Source organism: Choloepus didactylus, chromosome 14 (genome assembly GCF_015220235.1).
Source record: "Choloepus didactylus isolate mChoDid1 chromosome 14, mChoDid1.pri, whole genome shotgun sequence".
Lineage (NCBI taxonomy): Eukaryota > Metazoa > Chordata > Mammalia > Pilosa > Megalonychidae > Choloepus > Choloepus didactylus.
In genome coordinates this window covers 15,274,752-15,289,259 of record NC_051320.1, presented here as the reverse complement: position 1 = coordinate 15,289,259, position 14,508 = coordinate 15,274,752, and the positions used below count along the sequence as shown (strand labels likewise).

Below are 14,508 nucleotides of genomic sequence, written 5' to 3'. Positions count from 1 at the left end.
TACACGACCAATTCTTTCAACAACCAAGAGACTGAGGGCCCCAAATGTTGTTATTTCAAGTTCCTAGAACCAAAAAAGTGATATAGTTCATGGGCCAGCATCCATCGCCATGGGTAAAATATTTGAAATGCAGCAATGCAGCGGTTAGTAAAGTCAAGCTGGCCAAACGTTTGGTGTGTCAGCGAGCCCTGATCCGTGCAGATCCTGGTCCGGCCTCTGGGTCCTCACGAGAACCTGGGGGCGGCCTGAGCGTCCTTTGGGTCACCGCGCCGGGGCCGCCCTCCTCGCCTGAGTCACGGCGCCGCCGAGTCCCCACGCGGAGATGCCGCGCTGAGCCGGCCGGGCCGCGGCGGGGCAGCGTCGGGCTCTCGGCCGCCGAGCGGCGCTCACGCGGGCAGCCGGGCCGCAGCCCCTCTCCTCCCCGCCGCAGGCGCACCTCCAGGCCCACTCGCCGCGCTCCGGGGCGGCGGGGCTCGAGCAGGGCGCCCCGAGCTCGCCCGCGCCCGCCCCTCCATGGCGTTTATCCGGAAGAAGCAGCGGGAGCAGCAGCGGCAGCTCTACTCCAAGGAGAGGTGAGAGCCGGGCCCGAGGGACCCGGGGCCAGGCCGGCGGGGAGGGGAGGCGGGCGGAGGACGGGCCGGGCGGGGGCGCGGGGCCGGGGTCGGAGTCCGAGGCCGTAGGCCTGACTGGAGGCTGGGGAGCGCCGGGGATCCGAGCCGGGCACAGAGGCCGGGGCCGAAACGTAGTCGGGGCCGCGGTGGGGGACCGGGGTCGGGAGCGGAGACCGCCGGAGGCAGCAGCCGAGGGCACGCGGAGCCCGGGCGGCCCACCCCACCCGGAAGCGAGGCTCCGCGGGCGCCGGGGCCCGGAGCTGGGGGACGCCGCCCGCCGTTCCTGGGGTTCTCTTCTCTGGGGCGGAGGGACGACGCGACTCGTCAGACACCTCCACCTCAGCCCCCGGAACCCAGCGGGGGCCCGAGCACCCAAGCGGGACCCGGGAGGACGGCGACCACCTCGGCTTCCCGGGGCGGGGGTCGAGGTAGACGTTACGGCTCCCATCGCCGCCCCTTTTCCCTGCGGCTTCCTTCAAACATAAAGCCAGTGCGCCGCTGGCTGCCTGCCCTCGTGGGCTGGGGAGGGGGCCGCAGAAAGGGCTCAGACGTTTGCCACCCCGCGCGTTGGGCCTTTTGGTGTATTTGAAGGCAGTGCATGCAAGTGCTGGGGCGCAGAACTGTCACTGTCACCGCCATCCCGGTAAGCGACGTTTCTTCCCCCGCGCTGAAGCTGAAATGATCGCGTGTCTCAGGGCAGTGCGCTTTCAGAGTTTCAGATCCCCAAAGGCTGCCTTCGTCTTCAGTCTCCAAGGGAAGTCTCCCAAAAGAAAGCTCACTTTTGCTCTGAGTGCACTTCCCATTGCATTTCTGATGACCGAAACAACTGGCTGATGCCTCGGGTCCCAGGTACCAAAAGGAACTGGAAATAATTTTGCAAATGTTTATTTTGGTTGTGAGATCTGTAGTTTTCTCGGAGTGCTTCTAACATGTCATGTTGTCGTCTGATCAGTGGATACTATCAAAGCCTATTATATATGGATATAACGATGCAGACTTGAAGGTGTGTGGGATTTTGCAGCTTGTCTGCACTCGTTTTATAGGTGTTGATCCTTTTCATGCAAACAGGCATATCCTCTAATCTGTGAGGATATCCATAGTCTGAAATTTCATTCCCTGTCCTGTAGCGGGGTTGTATAGAAAACACTTCTTGGACATTGCCTCCAAGAAAGTTTTGGTGGTGTGATTAGGTTTAGAAACCTAAAGACCTGTTTATTAAATAATAACTGGGCTGAACTAAATAACTTGCTTGTGGAAGGGCTTGACTGCAGTTGTAATGCCGGTTTCATGTGGGAAGAGCTTGAGTAGCATTTCTTTGTTCATTACCAACAATATTAAGGCTTGTTGGTATTGTGTATTAAATAGATGAATGCTCAGATTTACATTGTAAAAACTTTGAAATACTTGAATTGCCATCATGTTCTGTGATCCGAGAGGCATCTGTAACAGTTCTCTGGATTTTCTGATATACAAGAAAACCTGTTTTCTTGAGAGCTGCGGGTAATTTGGGTTTAATTTGGTTAGCTTGTATACCTCTGCCAATACAGTGTCAGGAGAGTTGAGCACAGCTGGTCTTCATGATGAAGGGAGGTGATTCAACCTGGGAAAACTGGTAACAGCCCCTCTCTTATTTATTCATCGATCAAGAGGATCAGCTGCTACTGAGCAGCAGTACTCTGCAAAAGTTGGCATCATGTGTTTTGTATTTACTGGAATCCCTCTTGCTGACTGCCCAATTTCTTTAAAGATCTGCTTCCTGGCTTTGCAACCTTGGACTGGTGGGCTGGCCCTAACTAGGCGGTCCTGCCATCGAATATTGATTTGAACATCAGAAATCTGTCTCACAGTCAGAGGTGAACCAGCATCTGGCAGTTTCTTTATGGCTCTTACAGTTCATTCTGAAAGACAAGAATATTTTAAACCAACTTTGTTGAGTCCCAAATTTTTACCTGATGATGAACACATTAAGCCAAATGGTTGGTACTGACCACGGGCTTGGAAATACCCAGTAGAACTGTTTTTCCTGAGAAAGTTGAGGAGTAACTGTTTCAGAGGTTATCTGTAAAAATCCTCCCTTCTTCAGAATTGTGAGTTCATTGGCTCCTTTGATGGTGATTTAGGGATTTTAGATTTCTGTGGACACTGTATATTGGCCCCAGAAAAGAGGAAGCTTGACATTAGCTTTTATTTCCCTTAGTGTTAAATTGATGCTGGGTTTAGAGTAAGTGATATTTTTACAAAAGCAGAAGCAGAGATTGGTTGGTTTCTTCTATTGGTGGCTCAGGCCAAGGTGGTGACAGAGGAAAAGGAGAGAAGTGGATGGATTCTAGATATTTTTAGGAGGTAGAATTGGAAGGTGTGGTGGATTACCCATAGGCAGTGACAGAGGAGTCAGGGATGATTCCTAGGTAGGGTTGTCAGATAAACTACAGGATGCCTGGTTAATTTTGAATTTCAGATATACATGAATAATTTTGTAGTGTGTGTCCCATGCAGTATTTGGGGCATACTTGTACTACAAAAATTACTTGCTATATATCCATTACATTAAGGTTGTTAATTGTGCTTAGCTCTTCTATTTCCTCAGTGAATTTTTTTTTTTTTAATTGACCTATCAATTACTGAGAGACGTTTCAAATTTAACTGGGCATCCTGTATTTTTATTTGCTAAATATGGCAGTCTTACTTCTAAGTTTCTGACTTGAACAACTATACAGTGGTACCATTTATTGGTGATGTTTTTAAAGAATTAATTTGATAATTTTCAGGATTAGAAAACAGAAAATCTTGGGCATTCAACTTAAGTACCCTAGTTTCCTGGTTAAGATTTAGATTGCAGGAACCATATTGATTTTACCTGTTTTTAATAGTGTCATACAAGTGTTGATGAAAATAAATGGAAAAAAATAGAATAAAAAAGACTGTAATCACGTAGCTTTCTTGGAATCTTTGGAAATGACAGATATGTACCGTGGATTAATGAATGCTGTTATTTAAGAAATGTTTATTTTAAGATTTCAAACTGGCTAAATATATTTTGCTTTTGGCATTCTAGGAGGGATTTGGTGTGACTACAGCTATTTTCATCTTGGACAATATAGAAATTAAGAGGCGTGTTCCTTCTGGAGAAGAGTCATTTAATGTCATAGAACAAAATATTTAGTTGTTACTTTTAAGCTGTTATCCAGGATAAAATATTAGTGATCCTGAATTCTATGTTGGGTGTCTCCATATTACATAATAGTTTCATAAACATTGCTTTGACTCCAGTTTTGCTTCATATAGTCCTTGGTTGTATATTTCTCTTGGTTATGATGATTTTAAAATTCTTTTACTCAAAATGTTTGTTTAATCAACTTGTTCTGCATTACTTCACAAAAACACTTTTCGTTGACAGAATGAAAGGATTTGTTCTACTCCTGTTTAATCTTTTATTTCTAAGGCTGATCATCCCAGTCTTTTAATATCTCTTTGCTAACTATGCCAGGTGTTGAAAACGGAGACAAACGGCGGAATCACCTGGCAGTCAGGACTGCTATTGGGTTGTAAGAAATTAGTAATCTTGCCAACCATGACATAAAGAAACAGAATGTGCTTTTCTCATGTAACAACAACAAAAAAACAGTGGGAGAAAAAATAACTTAGAATTTACATTGGCCTTACCCAAATTGTGTTACCAGTCTGTTGTCTTTTTGTTGTCTGGAAGTAACTTCTTCCAAAATGGCTGCCTTCGAGAGAGCACAAGAATCTATTGGTTACTGGATTATGAGTTTATATATTTCATATTTTATATATTTCATATTATAAAATGTTATGATTTTCATTACAAAATTTAAAAGTGTGATATAGAATAGAAAAGACTATTTAAGGAATTAATTGGATTATTTCAATTACTGTTGTGAGTTTGTCTTTCACCCATTAGATGTTTAGAATTGTGTCTTAACATTTCCAACTTGGATTTTTTTAAACATTTTTTATTTTGAAATAATTTCAAACTTACAGAATAGTTACAAAAATAATACAAAATTCTTGCAGAACTCCAGCATAGCCCCCACTCAGATACCCAAATCCGCCTACTTTTAACATTTTGCCATATTTGCTGTATCGTTCTATCCATCCATTTATCCATCCATCCTTCTCTTTATCTTCAACCTATAGATTTTTAATTTTTTTCTTTTTGTTATTTTCTTAACTTGTGTTCAGTGAATGTGATCTGTGTAATACTGATTCCTCAAAATTATATTTTATGGTTTAATATGTGGTCAGTCTGCACAAATGTTCTATGTGAGGCTGGAAATAAATGTATATTGAAAGTGGCAAAATATTCTCTCTCTATAAATATCTATTATGTTAAGCTTGCTAATTGTGCTTAGATTTTCTCTTTCCTTAATGAATTTTTTTAACTGATTGACCTATCAGAGATGCTTCATGGTAGTGGATTTGTAAACTTTGCCTTGTATTTCTATAAAATTTTGCCATATTTATTTTGAAACAATGTTATTAGTGTATACAAATTCAGAATTGCTACCTTCTTGGCAAACTGAATCTTTTTATCAATATATAAAGACCTCTTTAATCTTTGTGTTATTTTTGTTTTAGTCTATTTTGTCTGATATTAATATAGCTATACTAGTTTTCTTTTGGGTATTTGCATGATGTAGCATGTTCCATCCTTTTACTTTCAACTTTTCGGTGTCCTTAGGTTTTAGGTGTGCTTCTTATAAATAGCATATAGTTGTACTTTTTAATAATTCTGATACCAATCAAATGTGGGGTTTTCTACCCAAGGTACGTAATAGCCAATCTACGACATGGGATTTCAAAGGGGAGAAAGTTTTCTGCTTTGCAAGGCAAAGAGAACAGACAGCCTATTGGCCTAAAATCTGTCTCCCTAAACTGCAGGAACTGATTGTTTTATAGTATCAAAAGATGGGCAGGTAGTAGAATAAAGAGTATAATGGCTCGAGATGACAAAGTTAGAGATGATCTAATTATTGAGCATGCTCAGGTTGACTACATGCTTAGTCACAAAACATATATAAGAAAATGGTGACCTTAGTATGATAATGGGTGTGATTTTTAGTATTATAATGAGGTAATGGTCGCATATAGGTTCAAGTTTAAGGTACCTACCGTACATGTCAGGCTAGATATAATTTTGGTTGTATCTAGCTTCATCTAGTAAGATAGTTTAGGAATTGGGGTGGGTTAGTTCTGGGCTGACTCAAGTTCCTTCATTAATAAACATTAGGGGGTGGTCTTTGTAATCATAAGATGCTAAAGTTGTAAAACAGGATAAGGGGGTACAAGTGGGGCCAGTCACAAGGTTTTTAAAATCACAAGATAAAGGTTATATAGTTATACAATCATTACCAAAGATCAAGGCATCTGCCTTACAGTTCAGTGGATTTCAGTAATTTCAGATATTTCCCTTTGGCTATTCTACAATACACTAGAAAGTAAGAAAAAGGCATCTGTATAAATGACTCAGCCATCTTAATTATTTGCTAATTCTTAATGTTTTGGTTACAGTTCCTCCCTTTTGTTTTGTCCGTTCCTGAGTGTTGAGGGATAGCTGGGCGATGACTGCTTCAACTTCTTCATGTTGAAAAGGGGCATTGACTTTATGTGGTAGAGAAATGGAATGGTGGTTGTTCCTGGAGAGACTGGTGTCTCTGGGTTTCAGGGCTTGACTGGCAAAGGAACAATCCAGAGGCTTTCAGTCTCTGAAAAACAAACTTGATAAGTAAATTGAAAATTATAGGCTTACATAAAAGGAGTAGAAGGATTGTGATTAGGTGATTTATAACTATGTCACATTGGGAAAGTAACTTTTTATAGATTTTTAGATAGGACCCGGGCATTCTGTAGGTTTTTCAGGAATAGTGTTGGCAATATCTGGCTGAGACCTATGTAAGAGTAACCTCTAGAATAACCTCCCAACTCTATTTGAAACTTTTAGTTTATTTCTTTTGATCAAGAAAGCTTTGCTAATCTCATGACCCTGGGAGTCATGTCCCATATAGAGGCGAAGGCAGTGACTTCATTTACAGCATTTGTCTGAGAGAGTAACAGGTTTTCAGGGGGTGATTCTCAGGCATTACATCATCACAGAAATAAGCTTTATAAGTGCAGGCCTCAAGATTGAGGGCTTGGCTTATTTTCTAGAGCTTTATTTTCATAAGTCTCCCTGTTACAAGTCTAAATGAGGATCATTTATGTTTTCCAAAAAGGAGTGGATTTTAGATTTAGACTTTGCAGTGTTCCTTTTTACAGCTTAGTAAATTGGGAGCTCCTTATTGCTTGAGAGAAGAATAGGCCTTCCCCCAGGTGGGGAGGTTTAGTAGTTTCATGCTTTCCTTCTCTAGTCCCTCAAGGGACCTTGCAAATATTTTTTATTTTATGTCTGAAACACTCTGAAATGTGTTGTACATTGACCTGTACAAAATATTAAGATCTTGAATTGTCTATCCTAGGTTCTATGTTAAACAGAGCTGACTTAGGTCATTTAAATGAACCAACCAGGCAGGTTAAATTAGATAGTGTGTTATAGAAAATTAAAAAAAAAAATTATAAAATTAATTTCTCCTTTTTGGTCTCTCACAGAAATTAAAGTTTTAAAATACAGATAATACTACTTTTTAACCTTGTATTCTGATGTGCCTTAGTCTTTAATTAGATTAGCCCCATTCACCTCCTCAGCTGAAGTTTGATTCTTTCTTTAGTTTCTTTAACCATTGTTGTACGGAGTCATCTTTTTAGAAATAATGTCGCTTCTTTAGCGCCTGTAGAGCTAGAGAACCTTAACTTGGAGTCTTGGATGTCACACATACACCTAAAGTTCTGGGGAGCTTCTAGGTTACACACACAGAGCAGAGCATCTCAGAATTTACAAATAATAATTAAAGCTTAGGAACAAATGTGACTGCTGCAAGAACTTAGAAACTGGGCCCTAATTTTTAGAAATAAAAAAAGCATTTGACAGTTAACTTATTTTGAGGTCATTAATTACAGACTAAAGCTGAAGTTTTGTTCTGTTTTATCCTCACATTTTTATCAGGGTTATGCTAATGAACATATAGAACATAATTGATACATTTACCTTGCTTCTCTTTTAAAGTCTTTTCTTTTTTGAAGATGAAGCTCTTAGTTGTAGCTGACTGCATGCATTTTTAGAGAAGCATCAAAGTAAAACAATGTAATTGACAAGAAAATTTCATTGTTTCTGTCACATATAACATTTTAAAAAATAGCTAAAACTGGTTAATATTACTATACTGTTTAATATTATGCAGATCATACCAAACCATTGTCTAACACAAGATCCTGAAGATGTTTTCCTATATTTTTTTTCTGTGATTTGCTAGTCCTGGTTTTTATATTTAGGTCTTGGATCCATTTTGAGTTGGTTTTTGTGTATGGTGTGAGAGAAGGGTCCTCATTCTTTTTTTTTTTAGCATATGGATATCCAGTTATTAGTACCATGTGTTGAAGAGATTATTCTTTCCCAATTGAGTGGACTTTGCAGTCTTGTCAAAAATAAATTGGCCAAAAAAAAAAAAAAAAAAAAGTAAATGAACAATGGAGGGGAGGAAGGGAATGGGATATTTGAGATATTCTTTTTTATTTTAATCTTTATTTTGTTTTTTGGATAATGAAAATGTTCAAACTTTGTGGTGATAAATGCACAACTATATGCCAATACTGTTAACAACTGATTGTACACTTTGAGTGATTGTATATGTGATTTTATCTCAATAAAATTTCATTAAAAATATTATGCAGATCAGTATCAGGACATAACATAGACAGTGAGAATGTTGTCTTTAAAGAATCTTATACAATTTCTAAATATATGAATAACATTTCATCTATACAAATTTAACCAGCAGAAGGTTAGAAAATCCCTTTTAATTTCGTACTTACCAAACACTCCTTAAGCAACTTATAACTTATTAAATGAAACTATTTTCAGCAGTTCACTTTTTACAAGCTGGAAGAACAAATCCTTTGTAACGGTTTGAAATAAATATCTTTTAGGGTTTGATTTAAAATGTTAACATACAGTGTTGATTTTTAGGTAATATACTTACATGGTTAAAAAAACTTTTTATAACTTTTCATTAAGAACAGACTAAAAAGTTAAGAAAATGTTTTTACTTTGACAGAGAGAAAACTAAATTTTAGTTTTACATTAGTATACTATCCGATAAATAAATTCATCAAATCTTAGCATTGAACACAACAGATAAAATTTGTTTCCATAAACTTTTTGTACCTTTTTACATTCATTTAGCTTTTGCTGTACACATTTCTGCTTTACATTCTGTGAAAACCAGTTATTTCCCCTTAGGACTAAACCACACCCTCAAATAAGCTTATTAAATTTTAGTCAGCATTGATTATGATAAACGAAATTCACTTTTATAAACCATCTACAACTTTTTATGTTTATTCAGGTCTTGTTTTAATGTGTTCCTGCTTCTCATTCTGTGAAAACTAGTTATTCTACTTTAGGACAAAACATTTGTTTTTTTGCTTTAAAAAAGCATGTCTTACACACTTTACATATCTGCGTACTTTAGGTTACTAAAAAGATTTTTGGAACTGTCTTTAACATCTTACAAAATATAATTATTCTTAAAATAAAGTTTGTCAGAATAATAACTTCATTACCCACAAACTTATATTTTTCATTATCTTGATTTAATGGATATAATGTACTTAAAATGATAGCTCATAGGGGATGGTTTCCAGAAACATTGCTTTTTTTAGTTTATAATTTTATCAGTATTTTAGTGAGATATGTATAATTTCTGAACCACCTCCTTTGATAATTGTATAGTATCCAGTAATACAAAAAACAAGCGTTTTTTCCTCCATTTTTTTCTTCCTCCTGCAAACACTTTTGTTTTTATAAAATTCTAAAATTATGAAACAACTTCAAAAGCATACCAATAATCAGGCTTTGGAAAATATATTAGAACTGTTTAAATTAGGAAATTATTTTGATAGCTCTTTTTTTTAAAATTTTATTTTATTTTGAAATAAATTCAAAGTTATAGGAACAGTTGCAAAAACAATACAAACCCCATACACAGAACTCCAGCATAACCTGACCCCCCTCCCCTGATACCCCAATCCACCAACTTTAACATGCTGTCACACCGGTATTTCTTTCCCTCCCTCCCTGCCTTCCTCCCTCCCTATCTATCATCCATCATCTATTGCTCTGTTTTCTGAACATATGAGAGCTAGCTGCACCCATCCTTGAACAAACACTGTAGTTCACATATACAATTCCCATGAACAAGAACATTCTTTTATGCAATCCCATTAAATGCAGCTAAGAAGTACTAGAGATTCAACATTGATACAAAGCATACATTCTATATTTCCTTTTTCCCCCCCTATGTCTCAACTGTGTCCCTTTGAGCATTTTCATAGCTCTTAATGATATTTTCCTTTACCTATTGGAGCTCTTAAATTTGGCAATTAGATAATATTCAATTACCTTTAGTCCCAGTCTATAAATTTGTTTTAATAATGATTTGTCTTCTGCGGCTATTGTTGCAAAGGTATTGTTATGAAAAGAAGTAATTCTAACCCAGAACCCATGAATCTTGAAGACGATTGTATAAAAATGTAGCTTATGAGGGGTGACAATGGGATTGGGAAAGCCGTAAGGACCACACTCCCCTTTGTCTAGTTTATGGATAGATGAGTAGAAAAATAGGGGAAGGAAACAAACAGACAAAGGCACCCAGTGTTGTTTTTTACTTCAATTGCTCTTTTTCACTTTAATTATTATTCTTGTTATTTTTGTGTGTGTGCTAATGAAGGTGTCGGGGATTGATTTTGGTGATGAATGTACAACTATGTAATGGTACTGTGAACAATTGAATGTACGATTTGTTTTGTATGACTGCGTGGTATGTGAATATATCTCAATAAAATGAATATTTAAAAAAAAGTAATTCTAAATTGGGGGATTTTAGGACAAACTACAGAAAACATGGCCTATTCTGTAATATTCTTTCAGTCTTTATCACTCGTAATCTCCAGGCCCAGTAGAAAGAATTTTAAAGCCAGATCTACACCTCTGTACTTTCCCCATCTTTTCTGCACCCAGTCCTTCCCCTACAGCTGCCTCAACAGGTTTACTCTTTATTATTTTTGCTTGACTTTGATCAAGGTTCAGGAGAAGGCCTTGGGGGCAGGGATAGGTGAGACAGAAAGAATACGGAGGATTTCTTTTTCTTAGTTTTTCTTGTAAATAGTTTTGTATAGATTTCTACATGACCTGCGCTATCAGTCCTTGCAGAGCTGGGCTTTGATTTTCAGAGCCCAGGCTCTTGAAAACGAATACACAGTGCTGCCTCCCAAATCTTCCTGGCTTAGAGTAAAAAGGTCTGAGTGTTCAGGCTGATCGTTGTGAATGACAACATTGAATTCTCTTTAAATCTACTGAGTCTTCAGTAGGATTTGGGAGTTCAGTTAAGCCAGGGCACAGACGAGCAAGGCAGGAGGAGTTGATAGAACATTAGAAGCCTGGTTTTAATTTCTGGGACTCCAGGAGTTGTAATTTATGTATGTAAGCACTTATCTTTAACCAATTTGAATAGACCTCTTTTAAGAATTTTTGTTTAATTTATTACCATCTGGAGGTAGGAAAATAAACATTGAACAAGCAAACAGACACAAATAGAAAGTCAGACACCCCCAAAAATGGAAATGCAGAAATATAAACTTCACTAATTTGAATTATAAATTTTTTCTCTGGTATGACTTGTAATTAAGATATCATCCACATACTGTATTAATGGAGCAATTCCTTCTCTGGATTTTAGTTTAAGTGGCTATTGTTTAATATGATGTACAGTACCTGGCTGTTGGAGTTTCACTTGAATCGGTTTTATTATTTTGCACACCTGGGTGTTTTGCACATCAGCTTGTGTCTTTGGTTTTAGCTTTTAAGACCTCTCCTGGGATAGGAGTGATTTGCTTATCTTTCTTAGGAAACAGCAGTGCAGCTTGCAGCTTGCAGTGCACAGGTTTGTCCTGGAGGCACTCCTATTGATAAACAATCTGGAGAAAAAGTTATTTGGATATCTGACTTGATTAACAGGTTTTTCCCTAGCAAGGGAACTGGACATTTTAGATAGATGACAGGAAGCTCTGCTTTAAATATTTGGTTTTTATTAGGTAGTCTAGTGGCTTTAGAAATGGTTTGTTTGTTTGTTTGTTTGTTTTTTGTCTTAGCCTTTCTATTTTTACCAGACACTCCTGTTATTGTAGCCGATTGTTTGGAAATTGCATTAGGTTTTTATTTAATATCTTGTATTACTAAGAAAGTCAATTTATTGTTTTCCCACTTGTATTGTCACCAGAAGACTGAGAGGTGTTTCTTGTAGTAGAGCCCTGGGAAGTGTTGTTTGCCTTTTGAAGTACCATCTTTTTAAACTTGGTCCTTGTGATAAACTTTAAAGGCGATCTCTCCTTATAACAGGAAAACTCTAAGAATAAGCCATGTTTAAAATATTGCCATTCTCTGGACTTTTCAGTTTTATAACTGTATTTTCTGGGAAGTAGTATAAATTGTTTAGGGAAAACTGAGGGACTTTCCTTGGTTCTTGTAGTGTTTTATTAGTTTTTCTAAGTTTATAGGTTTAGGGACTCCTTTTTGCAGACTTGCAATAATATACTCTCTATAATGCCATAATTTAGCCCAGTCATCGGCATTATTTGGATTTCATTCAAGATCCCTTCCTGGTGCTGCTAAATTTGCTTTAGCATACACTGGTTCATTGGGATTTTCTCTTTGTTTTTAATCTTTTTCTTGCTTTGCTTTTTCGATTACTGTTCTCCATCTTCTTCTGTTATTAAGGTATTAAGACCTCAATATTAGCCCAGTGTTGTGAGAAACAAGCACTATTCCTAAAAGGAATAAACACTCACCCAATTGTGGAGAAGACAAGAATTTATTCCTGGTCTTGCAAGAACCCGTGCCCAACCAAAATGGGGGGGGGGGGGAGGATTGCGCAGAGAACAATAGACCCAGCAGTATTTATTCCCTAAGCCTAACCACAAGTCCCTCCCCTGTTTCTCCATTGGCTGGATACTCCAGAGGTTACATTCTATTCCACAAGCCTAACTAGCCAGCCCAAATTTGAAACATTCAGCCTGCCCAAATTGGAAACATTTGAAAAAAAGTTTCCTGGGCAAACTTGAAACATTTGGAACAAGTCTCCACCCCTCTTTCCTTTGTTCTTTAACTGCAGAGCCCTCTGAGCTAGTTTGGTAACAACTTATGGAGCTATTTTAGGAACCTCTACCCGCCCCCCCCCCCACCTTGCAAGGACAGTGGGCAGATAAACAGGAGGACCGGCCACAGATTATAGCTTGGCTTTTTGACCCTCTGCCATTCCCCTGAGCTGCCCCCACCCTGTGTGAAAGCTAAACTTAAATCTAATTCTCACAGTGTGGGTTGCTAATATTGAAGCAATCTAAGCTTTCTATTTTCTTTGGGTCTTCTCTATAGAGTAGAGCATTATAAAAATTTAATGTGGAGAATGAGGTATTTACATATGTAAATCTTCTTGGGTCTTCCCATTTGTCTACTCCTGTAAACACTTGCCAGGGGCTCAGCTGCTGGTCTGAGAGAGCAGCCCTAGCTGAATTGAGTCTCCTGATGGGTGTGGAAGGAGAGACCACTCTATCTCAGGCTCTTTTTTTTTTTTTTTTTTTTTTTTAATTAATAATAAATTTTATTTTGAAATAAGTTCAGTCTTACAGGAACAGTTGTAAAAACAGTACAAATCCCCTGCATAGAATTCCATCACACCCTGACCCCCCTCCCCCGATACCTCTCAGGCTCTTTTATCGCCAGTATAGGGGGATCTAAAGCGGAGTTAACAAAGGCTCTATTGGATCCTCCGTACTTGAAACAGGGAGGACATTTTCTTTTTTTCCATTAGTGTTTACAGGTAAAATTTTATATTTTTTCATTAGCACTGACTTCTGAGAGAGAGAAATAAAGGATTGAGTGTACATCATCTCGTTCCATTTCTGCTCCCCTTTGCAGGTCGACTCTAACTGTAATACGGTATTCTTTTCTATAGAACCATTCTCAGGCTCTTCCTGTGTTGGTTCTAAATCATATTGAGGTCAGACCATGTCATAGGAATAAACCATTTTTTGCTTTTTTATAGGTTTGTAACTAAAATCTTTCTAATTTTTCAAAATACAGTTCAAGGGGCTAAATTTAGGAATTATATTAGACTTAGAATTTCCCATTTTAAAGAATTTCAATAATCAGTAACTAATTAGGAATACTTGAACAATATTAATGCAATAACACACCATCTAACAATTAGACAATAGACTCTTACTTCATTTCATTTAATATTAATCATTAGATTACTTATTTTACAATGTATAATATTAGTATATTCGACAGACTCAGGTCAGGGCCTCAAACCCCATACAGAATGGTATTTAGGAAACAGAAAAGGATAGAGATCAGAGCAAGGGGGTTCACTCTGAAAGTGGGACCTAGGGCCTCAAATCCTGGTTCAGGGTCCTTGAACCCCTGTACTGCCTTCCCTGTACTACTCACCCACTCGGATGTCCAGACCTGGAATTCTGCAGCTGTTTCTCCCTTTGAAGCTTCAAGGTGCCGATGAGCCTGGGGCACTGGAGGGAAGAAAAAACGTGATTGCTGAGCCTGTAGACCAGCAGGGTCTAGGTGGCTGCAAAAGACTCGATTACCATCATGACCGGCCCTGAGAGGGTTCCAGAACTTTGGGCAGTTGGACTCTTTATTCTTTATGTCCTTTCATGGTCACCAAATTGATACCAGTCAAATGCAGTGTTCCCTGCCCAATGTGCATAAAAG

General features: G+C 38.6%; 1 protein-coding gene across 1 annotated transcript in view; it reads left to right on the top strand.

Annotated features, from left to right (window-relative positions):
* The first annotated feature begins 279 nt into the window (after window positions 1-279).
* The window catches only part of NSMAF (neutral sphingomyelinase activation associated factor), a 79,976-nt gene continuing 65,747 nt past the window's right edge, over window positions 280-14,508 (top strand). Inside the window, exon 1 of the mRNA XM_037803291.1 lies at window positions 280-572. Within this exon, the coding sequence (XP_037659219.1) occupies window positions 514-572 (59 nt within the window). The 5' untranslated portion in view covers window positions 280-513. The remainder of the gene's footprint in view (window positions 573-14,508) is intronic.